General features: G+C 43.2%; 1 protein-coding gene across 2 annotated transcripts in view; it reads left to right on the forward strand.

The window, feature by feature from the left end:
* The first annotated feature begins 5,931 nt into the window (after nucleotides 1–5,931).
* RNF130 (ring finger protein 130) overlaps nucleotides 5,932–20,301 on the forward strand; it is a 107,784-nt gene continuing 93,414 nt past the window's right edge. Inside the window, exon 1 of one of the 2 annotated variants that reach the window (XM_082649753.1) lies at nucleotides 5,932–6,233. In XM_082649753.1, the coding sequence (XP_082505879.1) occupies nucleotides 5,987–6,233 (247 nt within the window). In that variant the 5' untranslated portion in view covers nucleotides 5,932–5,986. The remainder of the gene's footprint in view (nucleotides 6,234–20,301) is intronic. The other variant, XM_082649754.1, reaches the window with a different exon arrangement.

Raw genomic sequence — 20,301 nt, forward strand, 5'->3', positions numbered from 1 at the left:
GAGATCCAACTGTGACTGCAGCCTGGGTAACAAGCTGCTCCCCCCTGCCTTCAGTAACAACATTAAACCAAACTGGCACAATTTTTGAGTAAGGACTAATAGGAATATTGCCTGCATTCATACCTGATGTGCTGCAATAATGTGAGATTTATCTTCAGCGAAGATGCACACAGTCAATAGACCAAATTTATGTCTATTTTTGCTCCAAGGGCTGGGGACAGAATCGTTCAATGTATGGAGAGTATTAGGCCTGTGAAGGAGAATTTGACTGAGGGTCACTGGGAGCCACCGCCCCCCCAATTCTGCCAGCCCAACACTGTACAATCTCCCTACCCTTGGCTCCACAATCCCACTACTTCTAATAGGTTCTAATAGGTTCTTCAGTGGTCTCTTGATGGGTCATCAGAGATAGCTTTTTTATAATTGCAAAAGGAACACAACATTTTGAAAATAGAAAAAAAATGTAAAGTAAAAACAATTACCTTCTTGGCCTTATTCACACATGTGAACTTATTTTACAGAGTGATAACCAGAGATTTATTTTGTATTCTGTGTCTACGCTCAACAGTACATCATAAGCATTCTTCACATTGCTACAACTTGTTCAATATATTAATAGCTGCATAATCATCCTCAAATTTGTTGTACCATAATTTGCTTAACAAGTAAATGAGCTTATTTCCAACGTTTTGCCCATATAGCTAATGCTGCAATAAACATCTTTGTGCACATAGTTTTATTTTTCTTGTGTTCCACATTGTTTTAAAAGCAGCATGAAGCCTGGTGTCAGCTCTGGACTGGCAGTTTGCTTTGCAGTAATCCCCAGGTGAAAGAAAAGCTTCTGGGACTTTAATATTAGTCTTGAAGCGGATCACAAATAAATGGAAGCAGCACGGCCTCCCAGCTGGATGACAGGTCTGAAGAGAAAGATTCGAAACCCCACTTCTACTTCTGGAAGAAACCAGCGGCATTCACCTGGCAGGAAGTAGGATCAAGCAACCTGTGTGGTTTTCCTGCAGCAGACAGAGCTGCCCTTGTCTCCTGTGCCGCCGGGCTATGTCAGCTCTGGGGGCTATTTCTCCTCCACTGATGTTCCCTTGGCAGGCTGACAGTCAAGGTGCCCTGAGTTACTAGGATCAAGGTGTAGGCACCTGACTCAAACTAGACCAGTCAGATGCTTTCTTCCTGAAGGGATGCAACGGTGACTTAGCCCAACAGCTGTGCCCTGATGAAGCCACCCCTCTGTTCCCACTGCTCAGACTCCCAGAGTCAGCTGGGTGTTGTCCTTTCTGAGACTGACCCTGCTACCTTGCCTTCACCAGACAGCTTTCCAAAAGAGTCTCTTTCTGTACACATCTCTCCAGCCTGTGAACAGAGGGTCCTTCCAGATACAGCCAGGACCCCTGGCAAGGGGCCCTAGGGATCCCAGGGGCCACCACCCCAGGTCAGCCTGAGGACCAGCAGTCAGACATGAGGGCTGGTCTGCCCAGACTAGCTCAGCCCAGCTGGCGTCTCCTCTCTCAGTCATTCGTCACTCTGACCAAATAAATCTTGACAAAGGACGAGGTGATGCCTTCAATCCTGCTAAAAGGTTCCCACCCCAGCAGCCTGTGCCCACTCAGCATCAGCCCCAGGCCCCACCCGAACTCCTGGAGGAGCCTCTGGCTTCCTGGCCTGGGCCAAGTACCAGGAAATCCAGGCATCTTCTGAATCCTGAGCCTGGCACCAACCTGCAGGACTGAAATGAGTGAGGGTCCTAGAGCTGGCCAAGACTGGTCTCCACCCCAGGGACACCACCTCATTAGCTGGGACAAGTTCACTGGGCAAAAATCTTACTTCTCTGAGCTTCAGTCTCCTCATCTGAAGAATGGGCATACAATCCCTATGTTTGAGAGTCCTCAGGAGAATTAAATTCTGGACTCAGGACCTTTACAGGTTCCAGATCTGAGCCGTTTTGTCTCTCATCACTCCTCTGTCTACAGGGATTTTCATAGCATCACCCAATCCAACGCCAGGCCCACTCTCATGGAGGTGGCCTATGAGCCCAGGGCTCAGAGGACCGCCAGTGTGGCAGGTCCTCACTCCCCACGTCCCGCCATTACTTCCCTGACACCACCCCACCAGGAAAGGGAGGGAAGGCTGCCACTTCCTTCGTCTAGTGGTCCTTTTGGAGGTGAGAAGACCCTGGGTCACTTCCATTTTTTGAGGTTCTTGGTATATTAAAAATGAGGAAATTTACAGTAACTGTGGTATAACTTAAGTGTCCACACAAAAAAGTATGAAAAAAATAGTATTCATATTATTGACAAGACAATGGCAGAAAATGCAGTATATTTTCTGGTGAACTCTAAACAGTATATCTGGGGTAGGACACAAGCTCAAATTTGCAGGACGGCCATCTACTTCTTATGATCTGCTGGAGCTGGGCCTGTGACCTCAAAGTCTGAATTTGTAGAAAAAGACATAACCAAACCCAATGCAGAAACTTCATTTGATCCCATTCAAAGAAAACATGGGGGCCAGGGGGGATTTTTAGACGTTTAGGAACCTTTGAATAGGGTAAGATATGGATTATTTTACAGAATTGCTATTCATTGTTTTGGTCATGGTAATATAGAAGAACAGCCCAAAGGGTCATAAAATGGTTCAGGAAAACAATTTTAAAATAAAAGCGATAGGTAAAGCAACCAAATGTTAACACTGGCTGAACCCAAGTGATGAGGTACAGGGCTTCACTGTGCCATCCTCCAACTTTTTCTTATACTTGAAGTTTTTAGTTAGGAAAGATTAAGAGTTTTGGATTACCAGTACAAATGTATTTTACATTTTTCTAAATAAAATGCTGTTACCTTGTGCCCCTGCTTGCAGTGGGGCTCCCGGTGCCTGCGTGTACAGGATACTGACCAGCCTGAGGGTCTATCCGTTCGGGACAGTCTGTTCTGGGTAATGGCTGTGGGAGGGCAGTACTGCAGTCCTCACCCAGGCAGCCACTCAAACCCTCACAAGTCCCTGTGCCTCCAGTAGCAAGTCAGAGGGAAATGGGGTGACTGCAGCAGCTATAGCTTCCAGGCACCCATCATCTGATTTGTAGCTCTCAGGACTATAGAGAGAGAGGTCATTAGTATCACTTCACAGAGGGAAATTGACCTCAGAGGGAACATGAGCTTGCAGAGGTCACACAGTTGACATGTAGCCAAGCAGGGATGTGAACCAGTGGCATTCTGGTACACCACTCACAATAGTCGAAAGGTTGAAGCAATCCAAGTGTCCATTGACAGACTGATAAACAAAGTATGGTATATACATACAATGGAATATTATTAATCCTTAAAAAGGAAAGATTCAGACACATGCTACATGACTGAGCCTGAAGGACATTATGCTAAGTGAAATAAGCTAGTGACAGAAGGACGTATACTGTATGATTCCACTTATATGAGTGGAATAGTGAAATTGGTAGAAACAGAAAATAGAATGGTGGTCCCAGGGGCTGGGGGGAGGGAAAAGTTATTGTTTAATGGGTACAGAGCTATCAGTTTTACAAGATGAGAAGAGACTGGAGGCGCATGGTGATGACAGTTGCATAATAATGTCAGTGTATTTGAGGGCTTCCCTGGTGGCGCAGTGGTTGAGAGTCCGCCTGCGGATGCAGGGGACACGGGTTCGTGCCCCGGTCTGGGAAGATCCCACATGCCGCGGAGCGGCTGGGCCCGTGAGCCATGGCCGCTGAGCCTGTGCGTCTGGAGCCTGTGCCCTGCAACGGGAGAGGCCACAACAGTGAGAGGCCCGTGTACCGCAAAAAAACAAATAATAATAATAATGTCAGTGTATTTGATATCACTGAACTGTGCACTTAAAATGGTTATGACGATAAATTTTATGTTAGGTGTATTTTACCACAATTTTTTTAAAGGTAGCTTTGTATCACTACTTATAAATGAAAAATCTCTTGACCTAATGGAAAGGTCTCCATAAAATTAAAGACTATTACACTCCAAACGCAGGTTGTTGTTAACATTGCTCTAGATGCTGGTGCCTGCTGAAGCTGTGTACGAAGACCTCATCCCACTTTGTTTGAAGGGGGATCATGTTAAAAGCACTTTAGATCCAACTTTCTCCTTGACAAATTCAGAAGGGCCAAAAGAGAGCTTGAAAGGACCTGCTTTCTCCCCAACTGACTTAACAGGGTGGCGTCTGTGGGTCTCTGTAATTGTTTCTTATGCCAGGGGGCAGGAGCACCCCACACTCTGAAACACCCTTGTAAGGACAAGGTAGTAGGGGGCATGAGCTTTTCAAGCAGGGGCAGGCCACAGCACGTTAAGTAATAGGAGCAGAGTAAGAAGATCCCACCACAAAGAGCCCTACCATGTAGGCCCGAAGAGGCCCAGGACTGTTTGGAAAGGGAATTCCTAGGTCTCAGGTGCCTGAGCAGAGGTACCTTGGTTCCAAGGACTCCTTGCCCTGTGAGAGGGGTCCAGCTGTGAGAGGGCCAGAGCAGATCCCTCTTTCAGTACAGGGCCTAGGATGGTGGCCTGGTTACTTCCTGTATGCAAGTAAATAAAACGCAGTCTCAGGACAGGACATGGACTAGACAAACAAAGGTAGTGGGGACGGAAGGGAAGGAATTGGAGGGAGAAATTGTTAAGAATGTCGATAAGAAGGCACCAGTGGACATCTGATGTGTTGGCCTGCACTACATCCATACCCTTTCCCTGGAAACTGCACCTCAGCTTTCCTTCGGGATGCTGCCTCTCTCTGGGATTCTCAGTACAGTTGGTTGAGCAAGGATGACTTCCACCCCCTTTCCACTATAGGAGGCAGGAGATCCAGGCCTGGCTCGTCAGAAGATGCCATCCTTCCTCCCTGCTTCATGGCAATGATGAGTATGCTGCCCAATATCATATAAGCTCCTGAATTCAGCTACACCCAAATCTAGACTCACCCTTCCCTTTCATTTATGCTTTAGAAGGGTGCACAGCTTAACTGATACGGTGTGTGTGTGTGTGTGTGTGTGTGTGTGTGTGTGTGTGTGTGTGTGTGTGTATAGGGTAGCGTGTGTGCTGGGGGGTCTGGGGTGGGGGGAAAGTCTCACCACAGTCTCCACCTTGTCCAAGGGACTCTGGAGGTTTCATCTAGTCTGTAGGGGTCCTTCCTAATAACTCAGATGTCCTTAAAGATCCGGGCCTAGTGAGCCCTTGTACTCTTATTTGCACAGAAGCATCCTCCCTGTGATGCCAATTATATGACTTGGAGTTGACCAGTTGAAATGTGTAATCCCATTGACATTTAATCTTTAAATTAATTTTAAAGTTTTAGCTTTTTCTTTTGTAACCTCATCTCAAACTCTTCCAGAGGCCCTTGGAAAGCACCCGGGCTCTAGATCCTAGGCGCATCACGCCTGACGTATAAACACGTCCGGGCTCGGGTTAAGAAAGCGCCGGGGCCTCCTAGGGCCCTCGTGCAGGCGGGCGGGAGCGGACAGGCCCTCGCACGCATGCGCGTGGAGGCGGGGCTGAGCCCCAAGCCTGCGCCGTGCCACCCGGCTGACAGTGGGCGGGGCGGTGGCGAGCGCGCGCCTGAGGCAGCAGCTCGGCGACCGGGACTTTGTGTTCCAGAGACCCTTCTTCGGGCGCATCTCCCACCTCTGTCGTGTCCTTGCGAGGCGCCCCCACTCGGCGGGACCGGCCCCGGGGAATGGAGAGGGCCCGCCCCCATGGCCCTGGAGGGACCCGGAGGAGACTATCGCGCGCGGGCTGACCCGTCGTCCTCGCCGAAGGGGCCCATGGGCGCGTCCCCGCGGGCGAGCCGCGGACGTGAGGGCGGCGAGCAGCAGGGCCGCGGCACCGAGGAGGGCCGTGCTCGTGCCCGGCCCTGCACCGGCCGCGCGCGTGCGCTCCCGGAGCCGCGGCGGCCGCGCCCGCGTCGCCTCTCGGCGCCGGCCCGGGAGCCCGGTCCGAGAGCAGCGGCGGCGGCAGCCGGAGGGACGATGAGCGGTGCGGCGCGGGCGGGCCCGGCCTGGCTCGCCGCGCTCGCGCTGCTGACCTGCAGCCTGTGGCCGGCGCGGGCAGACAACGCGAGCCAGGAGTACTACACGGCGCTCATCAACGTGACGGTGCAGGAGCCCGGCCGCGGCGCCCCGCTCACATTCCGCATCGACCGCGGGCGCTACGGGCTCGACTCGCCCAAGGCCGAGGTCCGCGGTCAGGTGCTGGCGCCGCTGCCCATCCACGGAGGTGAGTGCCTGGCAGCGGAGAGAGAAGCCGTGGCGAAGCGGCGGGCGATGGTCCCCGGTCCCTGGCCCCGCGGGAGCCGCAGCCTGGGCGCGGGGGCGGCGGGCGCGGCGCCCCAACCCCGGCCCGGATTGTCGCGCAGCTCGGCGGGCGGCCCCAGGGTCGAGGTTCCCGTCGTGTGCACCCCCGCCTGCTCACTCCTGGGATGAGGCTTCAGACGCGTTGTTGGGTTCTTCTTTTGAGAAAGACTTAGAACGTTCCTTTTTGGTTTAGTTAGCTTGTTTACAGGAAGGCATTGAACTGCGAGTTTGCAGGGACAGCTCAGACAAAGGAGGTGGTGGAAGAGCGCAAAACTAGTTCATGATGGATGAGGTCTTAACCTGTATTTTGGAATCCACAGGTTCGTTCCCGAAATCACAGACTTAGCGCTGCATTGAATCTCAAAGGATGAGGCCCTTTTCTAATGTAGAGGCGTGCCGTTTTTCTTAAGTGGCAAGTGAGAGGAGGGTGGAGGAGAAAAATGGGCATCTTCTCTGTTGCTTTTGGCTGTTATTCTGCCCCACCAGCTTTACTGTAATTTGACGCCTGAAAATCATACGTTATGAAGAATCCAATACCAATTGGAACCTGTAGCCAAGTCTTCAGGTCACGGGAGTCTACCAAAGGGGAAATAGGTAAAATTTTCGAGAGTTGTCTCTGAAGCGTTTGGCTTAACCTTACGTCTTCCTATTATCATAGGCTCTTTAATTATTTGGTATAAAGCATATATTTGTATAAATTTCTGGCCATGTTTTAAAGGAAACTTTTCCCACACTGTGGAGTATGATTTTGTTTTTTGGCCCACAGCAAACTTTTTGGAAAAATGCCTACTATTCTTCTCAACCTCCACCCACTCTCACCCTGAGAATGCTGAGAGGGGACTCTTTTTTAAGCTGCTGTTCATGTTAACATGACCTAAACTAGGCAACCTAAATAAGGTAATGGTGTTTGGTTTTATACTCTAAAATATTAAAACATCATGCGCCTTCTGAGATCTGTATTTGGATGCTAACGTGCTAAGCTGTTTTCTTCTTTGAGGCAATCTAGCTGAGGAAGAAGAATCAGGTAAGGCTTTGACTGTAGCCTGTCCCCAGTTTACACCTGCCTTTTAAAAGTTCATTTTTACACCAGTAATCAAGTGTTAGGGTACACTTCTCATCTCCACTTTGTTAAAAAAAGGCAGTTAGGGTCCCACCTTGCCCACAGAAACAACTTTGGCCTTTGGTTCGTTCAGTAAATATTTGCCTGCTTGTTCTGTGCCAGTCACTGTGGTTGGGACACATAATGTTGCCAAACTATGGCACTGACAATGGTAGTCTATTTTCTGGTGCTGAGATCTGTGAGGGTCACGTGGAAGGGGAGGAAGAGGAAGAGAGAGAGGCAAACTGTTCTAGAGCAAGAGCTGGCCCTGTGCAGTATTTTGAAATCTGTGGTTTGCTTTGGGGCTTGACTCCCCCAGGCACCCCAAATACATGATCCTCATTTTAGATACTTACCTCATAAGTGATCCATGTTCTGAAACTACTTGTTGCTTGCCCATCACCCCAAACAAAAGCTCCATCTTTAAGAAAACTTGTTTTAGGTGTTTGGAGAGAAAGGTATTGGGCACTGATGTGTGGGTAAAGGTTAGTCCTATTCCCCTGTCAACGAGGTGGTAGCATTAAAGGATTAAAGGTTCTGAGTCGTGCTGTACATAAACTGTGTGACACTGGGAAAGTACTTTGTGACTCTAAGAAAGTAATTCGGCCTTTTAGCCTCAGTTTCATCTGCAAAGTGGAATGGTGAAATGTTTACACCATAAGGTTATTGAGAAGTTTAAATGATTCCTGCATTCTTTCAAGAGGAGATTTGTTAACCTAAATGAATCTCTAAATTGGTGGAGTTTAAACACGGCATCAATGTGAATACATTGGAGCAGTGTGTGGAAACTGAGTCTGCAGTCAGTTCCCCTGAGTGTCTGTCTTCTCTTCCTGTCCTCTGTTCTCTAGAGGCTCAATTTGTATCTGCACAGCATGAGATTGCTCCATGTTTTCTCATGGTGTTGGTGGGATCCTGCAGGTTTGGGTCTGGCTTTGTACTAAGGGGTCTGCACACATAGGGTTTTTCAATCCAGCAAATACTAATTGAAAACCTACTGGTACCAGCCACCATCCAAGGCACTGGGGCAGAGGGAGGGGCCACAGCAGTGAACAAAACAAATCTCTCTCCTCTTCCTGAATCTCACAAGTCTAGTGGCGGTTTTTATGTCAGTTTACCTGTAAATTGTTTCTAAACCGATGGATTAACATGAAATCTAAGACATTTTTGTGCTTTTGCAGCAGGAATTTAGGATGTATTTTATTTTTGGTTTTTTTTTTGTTTCTTGGTTTTTTTGGCTGCACCATGCACTTGCAGGATCTTTAGTTCCCTGACCAGGGATTTGCAGAGTCCCAACCACTGGACTGCCAGGGAAGTCCCAGGAATGTATTTGAAAAACAAGAATTGTGGTAGAAATCTCTTAAAACTTTTCCTGTTTAAGAAAATGGCTTATGTCAATTATACCTCAAATAAAAAAAGAAAGAAAACGGTTTAAAATTTGAGTAATATTTGGGTATTTCACATTATGATATTCTTGATTTAGTGAGTCTCAAATTTTTGTATTTTTAGAAAAAATTATGCATTCCTTCTGACTCTTAAGCTCTTATAATTTGATTCTTAACATGTTTATTGAAGATTTACTGTGTGTTGACACTGAACAAAGTGATGTTCAAATTACAAAAAACAGTTATGAGACAGAATCCCTGGCAAAAAAAACCAGCTGTGGTCAATAGATGGGAAATTAATGAAAATTCATTTTGAGGACAAATGTTTGGGAGAAATGAACATAAAGACAAAATAACTTTACAGTTTTCCTAGAGCTTAACATGATGACTCATTTTAAATCTATGACTTGGTTTGTGAAAGTAAAAACCTTTCTTGTTATTTTGCATTGTTTCTATTGATTAGGCATGTATGAATTACTGAGCAAGATTTATTTGTCCTATATCTTTAAAGGGCAAATTGGCTATTTTTTCCTTAGATGCTTTAGTATTTTAAAAGTACATTTTGGAAACTTTAAACTTTATAAAATATTTCATAAACAAGTGTTGTACTTTGAAAATATATTCTTTATCATTAAATAGATGTAAATGGAGATTCATTTGTTTGGTGACAACAAATTTCATATTTTAACTGATAAAGAATTCATTTTTAGAAATGGACTTTTGAAAGAACACACCTTATATTTATGTACAGATCGTGGTTCATGGTTGCTTTCTTACTACTTACTCAAAGGGTGAGCTTAGATCTAGAAACAAATGTAAACTAGCTAGCATTTACTGTGCAGTGGACATTGTAAATGTGCTTTATGTGTGTGCACACTAACTTTTTGTTTGACCCTAGCGTGGGGGTTGGAAGAGGAGAAGGCCCTGTTGTTGATGATGTCATTTTGTATGCAGATGTGCTGGTGGGAAGAATTTGGTAATGGCCACTTAGCCTAGGAATGTTCAGGATTGGATGTTACAGCCTTGGAGAGCAATTTTACCAAATAATAAACTTTTTTTGGCCATCTTGCTGACTGTAGGGATACAATAACATTTTTTTAAAAATCTTAGATTCTTATGTTTTATGTGATTCTGTTGGAAGAATCCATTAAGCCTGAATTTGATTTTTAAAATTCTGAGAGTAAAGGCGATTAATGTGGAAACAAGATCTTGGATGAAAAGGGCCATGTGATGTTCAGTTTCATAATGGCAAAGGCAGGGGCTACTGGATATAGTTAGAGATTTCAGAATATTCAGAGAAAAAGTAAGTGTGATCCTAGAAGCAGAGATCCTGAAAGGAAGGAGAATTCAGGAGCTGGAGGCTCTAAAAACCAGATTTTGATATAAATTAGATGACCAAGCAATATATGATAAATTATATTTGTGTTGAAATTTAATAATTTAGAATTTAACAATTTAGAAAATGTTTTTACATACTGTATTTTTCCTTTGCTTTTGGATGATTCATTAGCATATAAATATTTGAATATATATATTTAAACATTTGACCTCCCCACCAAATATCCATCCTGCTGCCATCCCATTTCTCTGTTTCTCTTTATGGCAAAGTGTTGTCTATACTTGTTGCCTTCAATTTTTCCTCCTGTTATTCTTCACATTGTGAAGTTCTTTGATTGTTGTGCCAGTGATTTTGATAAAGACATGGCATATTTAACTGAAATATTGGACTACAGGATCCTTAGGATCTCAGTATATGGAATGGTGGGCTGAAACTAAGAAAAAAGTTAATAGGAATGAATATGTAGTCTTGATTTGGGTAAAAAAAAAATTAGCTGCAGGGAAGGGAGTTGAGGGGAGATGAGGCTTAGAGCTGCATGTCACAGGACAAAGCCTGCTCACTGACGAGCTCATTCTAATCTTGCATGCATTTGAGCATCTGGATCCTGGGTGGCACTGGTCGCACTTCGTTATAGGCCAAGCACACCTTTAGTTCATGTTCAATTCTGACTATGAGTTTTAAGAGATGAACAAACTACAGAGCATTGTTTTGAATATTACAAAAGGGAAATCCTTCATTTGAAGGAACGTTCGATTAGATGGCTTCCAGGATTCCCTCCATCTTGAACAAAGTGTGACTGTAAAGTAATAAGACAAATCTTGTTAAACAAACCTGCCGGAATAAACCCATTAAGGATACTGTTTTTTTCACATCAGTCACATGGGTGTGTATGTGTGCATATATATACATACATACTGTACAACAATGAAAACAAATTTAAACACTTAGAATTTGTTTTGTGAGATTATCTTTTTGATTGAACAATTTGAAAAATACATGCAATATACCAAATCTTTTTCTTTTCTGGATAGATTTTAATTTTGACAATTGAAAATTATTTTTGATGCAGTTTTTTAACGTGCTTGTGAACTCTTTCTTTAGATAATTCTCAAAGAAGTCTGGTAGTGTTTTGGACCATGTCCACATCACTGGGATGCATGGATAGTCCTCACAGCTGGTTCTTTTATGTATAGCAACCTTGACTTATTTACAAAATGAAATTAAGTTGTCAGGATCATCAACATTTGTTTGTTTTATCATCTTAGAGTATTTTATGCACTAGGCATTCATTTTTTTCCATAAAGCATAGTAAGTGTAGATTTCTTTACTGCTGGAAGCAATTTTGAGTGAAATAAAGGGAACCCTTCAAATGTCAAATGAAGTAAATTAAAAAGTCCTTGATAAGCACCTACACTGTGCTTGTGTTATACAGGTTCTGTGGTGTGTGCAAAAGACATAGTATGTAATTGTACCTGAGAGAACTTGGTTTTCTTGTTGAGATCAGTCTTGTCTGGATGGCACAAACAGGACATGCCATTGTAGAAGGTGGTGCAAGCTGTCTGCAAACTCCAGCCAGGGGGCCAGCCACCTGTTATTGTAAACAGAGCTTATTGGAACACAGCCATGCCCATTCACTCACATGTCTGTGGTTACTTTCAAGGTACACCGGCAGAGTTGAGCAGTTATTACAGGAGCCTGTATGGCTTCCAAGCCTAAACTACTTATTCTCTGGCCCTTTAAGAAAACTTTTGACAACCCACAATCCCTGTTCTAAAGGTTCGTTTATACCTTAGTTTTTCCCATTAAAACTATTTTATGGATTTATGGGTGAGAATTTGATTACTCAGTTGTCCCAAACTGTGAGCTCTTGGAAATTAGGGACAGTGTCTTCTTTGTTTCAGCCAAACACCTAGGACTGTGCCTGTCACTAGCAAGCCACTGTAATATGTGATTGCATTTAATCCTGTGGTGCTTGGTCTGGTAGTGAAACTGATAGCAGGCATTGCTGGAAGCTGTATGGTGGGATGGGGGATGGTGGGGTGTTGATGGACAGAATATACTGTAGGGCCTCTGTTATTATGCTAGATCGTAAATGGTACAAAGATCAGAGAAATGAAAAATTATTTGGACTTGTAGTCTAGAGAAGTTCCATTGAAAATGTGGAAGTTGAAGTCAAACTTGATTAGTTCTGCTTCCAGCCATAATGGAGTAACAGACACCAGGTTTATCTTGCCACCTAAAGTGACTGGGAAACCTGACAAAGTTGTTTTAGAAATAGGTCAAAAAACAGCACAAGACAGTGATCCCTGAGAGAAAGGAAATAAACAACAGAGCTCTGTGACCGCCTCAGTTTACCTCCTGGAGAGTTTCCAAGCTGCAGCACAGGGAGGGGGGGACCCAGAAAGAATCTGGTGGTCTCCCCGAGTTGATGAGACAGAGTTCAGAGCTCAGGGAGGCAAAGGCAGCTTGAATGTGTGAGGAGGTCAAGTATAGGAGAGGAGGGAGCTGCACAGAGAGCAAGCTCTGGAAAGCTGCAAAGGGGTACCCTCAAGCCTTTGGTTGAGTACTGATCTGCACGTTTTATGGAGAACTGTTAAAACTTAGCAGGTGGAAGAATTGTTGGAGTTCGCACAAGGCTGGGAATAGTTCATATTCTCACTAATCAGAGTAGAAAGACCTGATGCACAAGGCATGGAGTGAGGCCAAATTAGCCCTGGAGAAAGCCTGTTCTGGACCCACCTACCAAAGCTTAGAAGCAGACCTTAAAAGGATCAGATTTATTCGAAGTAACTAATCCTGAACAAACCCCAATAATATTTAAAGGAATACAGTAAAATCCAGCTCCCCAAAACATGAAATCCAAGACTAGCATCCAATCAAAAATTAGCAGACAAGCTAAGAAATAGAAAAACATGACCCATAACCAGACAGGAAACAGGCAGTAGAAACAGTCCCAGAAATGGGGCAAATGATGGAATTGCAGATAAGGATGTTAACACAGCTATAACAAATATACTCAGTTTGTTCAGGGAGGTAAAAGAAAACTTGAACATAATAAGGAGAGAAATGGATCTAAAAAAGACCCACATCAAACTTCTAGCAGTAAACTCAAACCTGAAAAAGTACAGGATTTATATTGACAGAGGAAGGAGTATACTGAGAGGATGGTATTTCCTGCTTTGGTGTTCTCTCTTTATCCCAGGCAGTGATATAGTTAATATATATTGGGTAACTACTGTGTACCAAGAATGGTGCCAAATACTGTACATGGATTATCATTTAATACTTGTAACAGCTCTCGGTAGTACTATATCCTCATTCTGTGGGTGGGAATTTAAGGCACTCCAGTCTCGCACTTAGTGGGTTTTTTTCTTTATAGCACTTAACATGGTTGGAAATTATATATCTATCTTGTCTGTTTCTGAAGGCAGAGATCCTGTCTCAGTGTCCACTCTTGCATACTCAGTGCTTAGTGTTGAGCCTGGAACATAGGAGGGTGGCACTGGTAATTAGTGTTGGACGAATTAAAGCGAGTGAGGTAATCCACCAGCTGAATCTTGTGGTGATTCAGTAGAGTTTGGACTTGATGTAGGTCTGTCTGACTGCAGAGCTTATACTTTAACCACATCTTGTATCGCTTCCCAAGTGGGTTTAATAAATTATGATATATCTATTTAGTGGAATGTTACATAGCCATTAAAGGGGATCATTGTGAAAGCTGGCTGTATCCTACAAAAGTAAATGCATAGTGATTGAACTGTGACTGTGTTAAATATGCTTACAGTGGACAGGGACTCAAAGTAATATGCAAAGATTAAAATGGTTGTGTTATGTTGATTGGATTGTGGGTGACATTTCTCATTTTCTTTTCTCTCTCATTTTTTTGAAATTATTTTTAATATAAAACCTTCTCCATAGGGGGAAAGTCATACTCTCTAAAGTGAACAAGTATGTGTCTAAGGTTGGTATTTTTTTTAAGTTTATTCCCTAGCTTCAAGAAGAACTGAATGAATTCCAAGCAGTGGTTAGAATGAGTAGAAAACTGGAAGACACTAGAAATAACTGAAGAGGGCATGTTTTTCACCAATAAGAAAAGAGGAACTCTCATGTTTTTCACCAATAAGAAAAGAGGAACTCTAAGACCAAGTGTTCTTGTCTTAACAGGAATCAAGCTAAAATGTGTCATCGTTTTGAGCAGTTAGTAAATCCTAGAAAGGGACAGGACTTGGCTTTTGTATGATATTTTTATCATGATGATATTAATGCTTTTATTGGTTTTGTTGGCTTTCACTGTTTAAGATCAATCTGTAGTTAAAGCATGAAGACTTAACTATGGGTAATCTCCACTTTTTGAAAGTTCGCTTTACACTTTGCTTTTACAAAAGACCTACATTAGTACCTTTTTTTTTTTTTTTTTTCTTGTGGTATGCGGGCCTCTCACTGTTGTGGCCTCTCCCGTTGCGGAGCACAGGCTCCGGACGTGCAGGTTCAGCGGCCATGGCTCACGGGCCTAGCCGCTCCATGGCATGTGGGATCTTCCCGGACCGGGTCACGAACCCGTGTCCCCTGCATCGGCAGGCGGACTCTCAACCACTGTGCCACCAGGGAAGCCCTAGTACCTATTTTTGATTTCCTCTTCAGAAATCTGAAGAGGATTTTCGCTTTTAATGGAAAAAAGGCAAGAAGCGAAAATAGCATTCAGCATTTGTTTTGTAGCCTGACAAGCCAGTGTAGAGACAGCTGCACCCAGAGCAGTGAGAGCGGCCCCGCCAAGCTCCTGCCCCGGAACGACACTCAGCATCTTAACATTGAGCTGCCGTAGCTGTGAACCGTGTCTGTGAGCATCTGTGCTCTATCTTGATTTATTTTGTGGGTCCGTTAGCAAGATGTGTCCTGCAGTAATTGCTTCTTCTCTTTTTGCTATTTTGGCTTACAAAAGGTTTCACAGGAATGCTCGACTTTTGTGTAGCAGAGAAACCTGTATAATTGCAGACCAGAAAGGAAATGTTATCAACCTTAAGAGTATACAATTATAAATAGATGACAAAGCTGGAGAAATAGAAGAGAGAAAGGAGATATTAGGGACAGGTGAGGGCCAGTATCTTCATCTCATCTCACAGGTGAGGATTCAAGAGATAGTCTGTAATTGCAGAAACTAGAAAGGTTTAACTGCAGTGGAAAATAATGAAATAATAAAATCAGAAGAGAGGGAAGATGGAGAAGTGTTAAGTGAGCAGAATCCTAATTTGTGACATCGTAAATCCACACACAATGTCTAAAGCTGAGAAACCAGGAAATAATGGCTGTAAGCCTTTTTAGAACTAGTGGAAGGTGACCACCGGAAGAACTAAAAAAGAGCTAGTTAAAAGTGGTTGCCTCTGGCGACTGGGGGTGATGGGGTGAATGGGGCTGGTGCACTTTGCTGTATGCCATTGGGTGAATTTGTCTTTTTTTAATCCATGTACACAGTATGATTCCCACTCTTTCCCCTGTGTGCACTGCAAATGAATTCTGCCCCCTATTTTTTTTTCTTTGAAGAAGCTCCCTGTTTTCCCAACATCTGAGCTCCTCTCCATTCATCTTCTCCATGCTTTCTGTCACCCAAGCAGCTGAATGTTGCTGGAGAAAAATCTTAGAACCCAACTGACTGAGGTTTGAGATCATAAAACTTAAGCAAAAATAAATGGGCACTTAACAATATCCAGTAATCCAAAAATATTTTCTTGTAAAGAAATAAGAGAACTCTTTGTGACAACAATTTTTTCCTCTCTCCACATGCCTCCTGCGACAGCTTCCTGTATCTTTACTTTTAGCCTAATCTTCTCCTCTGAGCTCTGGATTCGTATATTCAACTGCCTACTTGGTATCTTTAACTTAAATTTCTCAGAGACACCTCCAGATTGATAAGCTTCAAATGGAGCTTTTGATATATATCTATTTTTTGCCTTCCAGTCTGCTACCACTGTTCCCCAGTCTTCTCCATCTCAGTAAATGACATTGCTGTCCGCTCTTGTTATTTAAACAAATTTCATCCTGGCTTCTTTTCCTCACATTCCACATCTGATCCATCCTCCACAGTTTACCTTCAGGGTGTATCATATCTATCTATTGCTTGCCATTTTCACTCCTGCCATCTTGGTACAGGCAGCAACCATCTCTTACCCTTTTTTGGTCTTTCTGCTTTTTCTCTTAACTTCCATCAGTCTTTTCTCCCTGGTAGCCACAGTGATCTTGAAGCTTCACCCAGTCATGTCACTCCTTGCTTAAACTACCCTTCAGTGGTTTCTTATTGTCCTTAGAATGGAAATCTGAACTCCTTACTGTGGTATACAAGGCACTTGCTGCTTGGTCTGGCTCCAGCCTTTCCTTTCCTCAGGCCATTCATCTCACCCTTGCTCACCATGCTGAAGCTACCTGTATTCTGATATTCTTTCGTTCCTAGGGCTTCTGAGTTTTCTTTACAATGTGTACCTTCTTGCTGGCATCCCACTCACCTCTACCTCCTACTCTCCCACACAGTGTTTGCTGTATTAGTAGAGCTTTATGGTTCTTTGATACTGTATAATGGCCAGTTAAAAGGGCCATGGAGATGGAGACATGGGGAAGGAATTTTAGAATCTGAGAACTTAACAGTCATCAGTGATCATCAAGTCTAACCACCCATCTGAGGCCTCAGCATTACTATCCAATGGTTTTACAGCTCAAGCTTGAACAAATGAGTGACAGAAATCTACCACATTCATCTCTGGAAAACAGAATGTTAGAAAGTCTTTTTTTCTTTTGGAGGAAAAAAAGGCAGTTCAAAAATTTGTAGACAGTAGTTAATTTCCTTGTCTGACTCAAGTCCTCTAACCCTTAGACTTCATATTCCTATTTCTATTGACCATTCTTAAGAATATGGTATTGTAAACCATAGAAAGCAATATTCCACTTAAAGGATGCAGTGAGTTGAATAGTGTCCTACAAAACTTCATGTCCACCTGGAAGCTCAGAATGTGATCTTATTTGGAAATAGGATCTTTGCAGATGTAAGTAGTTAAGGATCAAGATAAGATCATACTAGTTTAGGGTGGAGCCTAAATCCAGTGACTGGTGTACTTATAAGGAGAAGAGAGGATACAGAGAGACAATGGGAAGATAGAGGTAGACAGAGATAGGAGTTGCCATCACCAGGGAGTGCCAAGGATTGCTGGCAACCACCAGAGGCTTCGGAGAGAGACATGGGACTATTTCTCCCTTGGAGCCTCCAGAAGGAGCCAGCCCTGCCAACACCTTCACTTTGACTTCTGGCCTGAACTGTGAGACAATAAATTTATGTTGTTTTAAGCCACCAGGTTTGTAGTCATTTGTTATGGCGGCCCAAAGAGAAAAGCATAATTGAACAGTATTGCAACTTGGTTTCACCAATGCAGAAAAGAGTAGAATGCTTTTTTTCCATCATTCTGAACACCTGCCTAGAGTCATGTAGGTTCTTTTGGTAGCCCTGATCACTGACTCATACTGAGATTACTGCTGATTAGACCTTCTAGGTCTTTTTCATGGAGGCTGCCCTAAGCCAAGTGATTTTACCTTTATGGGGTTCAGCCTGTTCATTCAGCCTTTCAGGATACTTTTTGAATCCTGATTTTTCATCCAGTCTTTACTCTTTTTAGCAGCTTTGTGTCACCCGTGAAGGTGATGAGCATACTTCTTGTGTCTTCATGTAGGTCAGTGGTTCTTAACCTTCTGGGATTATGGATTCCTATTAAGACTTTAATGAAAGCTGTGGACCTTTCTGATGAAAAATACTTATTTGTGTATATGTACACAGAGTTTTCAATAAAGTTTAAGAGGTTCAGATGCCTGTTGAGGCCTCAAGTGGTCCACGGACCCAAAGTTAAGAACGCTGCTCTAAGTTATTGATAAAAGTATCGGAAGAGTGTGAATGAACAGACCCTTGTAGTGTGTTTCTAAAAACCTTCTAAGATGGTTGACATTATTCCATTAATCAGCACTTCTGGGGGAGTGGGGAGGGCATTTAACCATTTTCTAATTTACTTTATTGACTTTGCATGTAGTACATATTTCTTTGTCTTATGATATCATAAAAGACATAATCAAGTTCTTTGATGGAAAAAAACAAATATATTGTATTTACTTTGTTTCTGATTTGCTAGGAAGGAGAAGAAGTGCATTTTTATGGCTTAATAGTATGTTATTTTCCTATTGCCACTGTAATCAATTACCTCAAACCAGGTGGATTAAAAGAACACAAATTTATTATCCTACAGTTTTGGAAGTGAGAAGTCCTAAATGGGTTTCACTGGGCTAAAATCAAGGTGTTGGGCAAGACTGTATTCCTTCTGGATGGTCTGAGGGAGAATCCATTTCCTTGTTTTTTCCAGCTTCTAGAGACTGCCTGTATTCATTGGCTCATGGCCCCTTCCTCTATCTTCAAAATCAGCAGTGAGGCATCTTCAGAGCTTTCTGTGACTCTGATTTCCTACCTCTCTTCCACATTTAAGACCCTGTGATTACATTGGGCCCACCCACATAGTCCAAGGTAATCTCTTTATTTTAAAGTCAACTGATTACCAACCTTAATTCCCTCTTGTCATGTTACCTAACATATTCACAGGTCCCAGGGATTAGGATGGAGACATTGGGAGGATTGGGAGGAGGGCATTATTCTGTCTCCCACACATTGTGAACCTGTGCAAGCACCCCATGATTATAGCTTCCTCTTCTAAGTGTCTACAAATTATTCCTTGAATAATTATTTCTGAAATTTTTCTAGGGATTAATAGTACCCTAACTAGCCCATAATCTACACAGTCCATCTTTATCAGTTTATAAATATTGGAGTGCTATTTACACAGGTTAGTTTTCTAATGTCTCTCTTTTATGATTGCTCAAAGATCATTGTCAATGATGCAGTTTCTCATTTGCATGTTGTCACCAGACTATAATTCATCTGGATCAGAAATCCTAAACTCATGTGGGACAGCTCTTCAAATACTCATTCAGCAAATAATTATTAAACACGTGTACGGCAGGCAGGACAAGAAGTTCCTTCATGCTGTCTGGTGGCTGTCTAGTGGAAGAAGCAAGGTGAGTCAGCCCCTGTGTATTGTCTAGTGGTGAAAACAAACATTAAACAGATAATAACACAAGTAATAATTTAATAATAATTCTTGGGGAAAGTATCAGGATGCTGAGAGAGCATAAATGAGAGAACTAACCCAGTCTAGGATGCTCAGGGCAGGCTTCTCGGAAGAAACGATGTTTAAGCTGAGGCTAAAGCAGGAGCAGATATTAAACTAAAAGGGGCACAGAAAGGAAGACCATTTCAGGCCAGGAAAATATATGAAGACCAAAGGTACAAAGAAACCCTTGGTGTGCTTGAGAAACTGAAAGGAGTTGAGAGTAAGGGGAAGAGTGGTATACAGCAGAGGTGAAAAGGTGGGTCAGTACTTTCTAGGCTGTGTTAGGATTTTGGACTTTATCCCAAGAGGAGTAGAAAATTACTGAAGGGTTGATTGGTTCGTTTGTTCGTTTACTTTTTAATTATGGTAAAATACATGTAACATGAAGTTTACCATCTTAACCATTTTAGATGTACAGTTCAGTAGTGTTGACTAGATTCACGTTGTTGTGGAACCAATCTCCAGAAGTCTTTTCATCTTGCAAAACTGAAACCCTATACCCATTAAGCTATGCCTTTCCTTCTCCCCCCAGCCCCTGGCAGCCACCCTTCTACTTTCTGTCTCTATGAATTTGACTACTCTAGAAACCTCATATAAATGGAGTCATACAGTATTTGTCTGCTATAACATACACAGAAAAATACACCATCATAAGTCCACAGCTTGATGAATTACTACAGTGACCACATTGACGTCACTCTGAACCTTGTCAAGAAATAGAGCATTATGGGCTCCACAGAGCTCCCTGGGAGTCCCCTTTCAATCACTACTTCTCCCTTGCTCCCTCCCCAAAAGTAAATACTGTCCTGACTTTGAACACTAGAGATTATGCCTGCTTTTTAACTTATATACATAGAATCATGGTATGTATTCTTTTTCATCTTGTGATTAGTTTCTTTTGCTCACATCATACTGGTGAAATAAATTCATGTCATTGCATATAGCAATAGTTTTGTCAGTGATCCAGTGCATGAATATATCACATT

This window comes from Grampus griseus, assembly GCF_964374135.1.
Source record: "Grampus griseus genome assembly, chromosome: 3".
Classification (NCBI taxonomy): domain Eukaryota; kingdom Metazoa; phylum Chordata; class Mammalia; order Artiodactyla; family Delphinidae; genus Grampus; species Grampus griseus.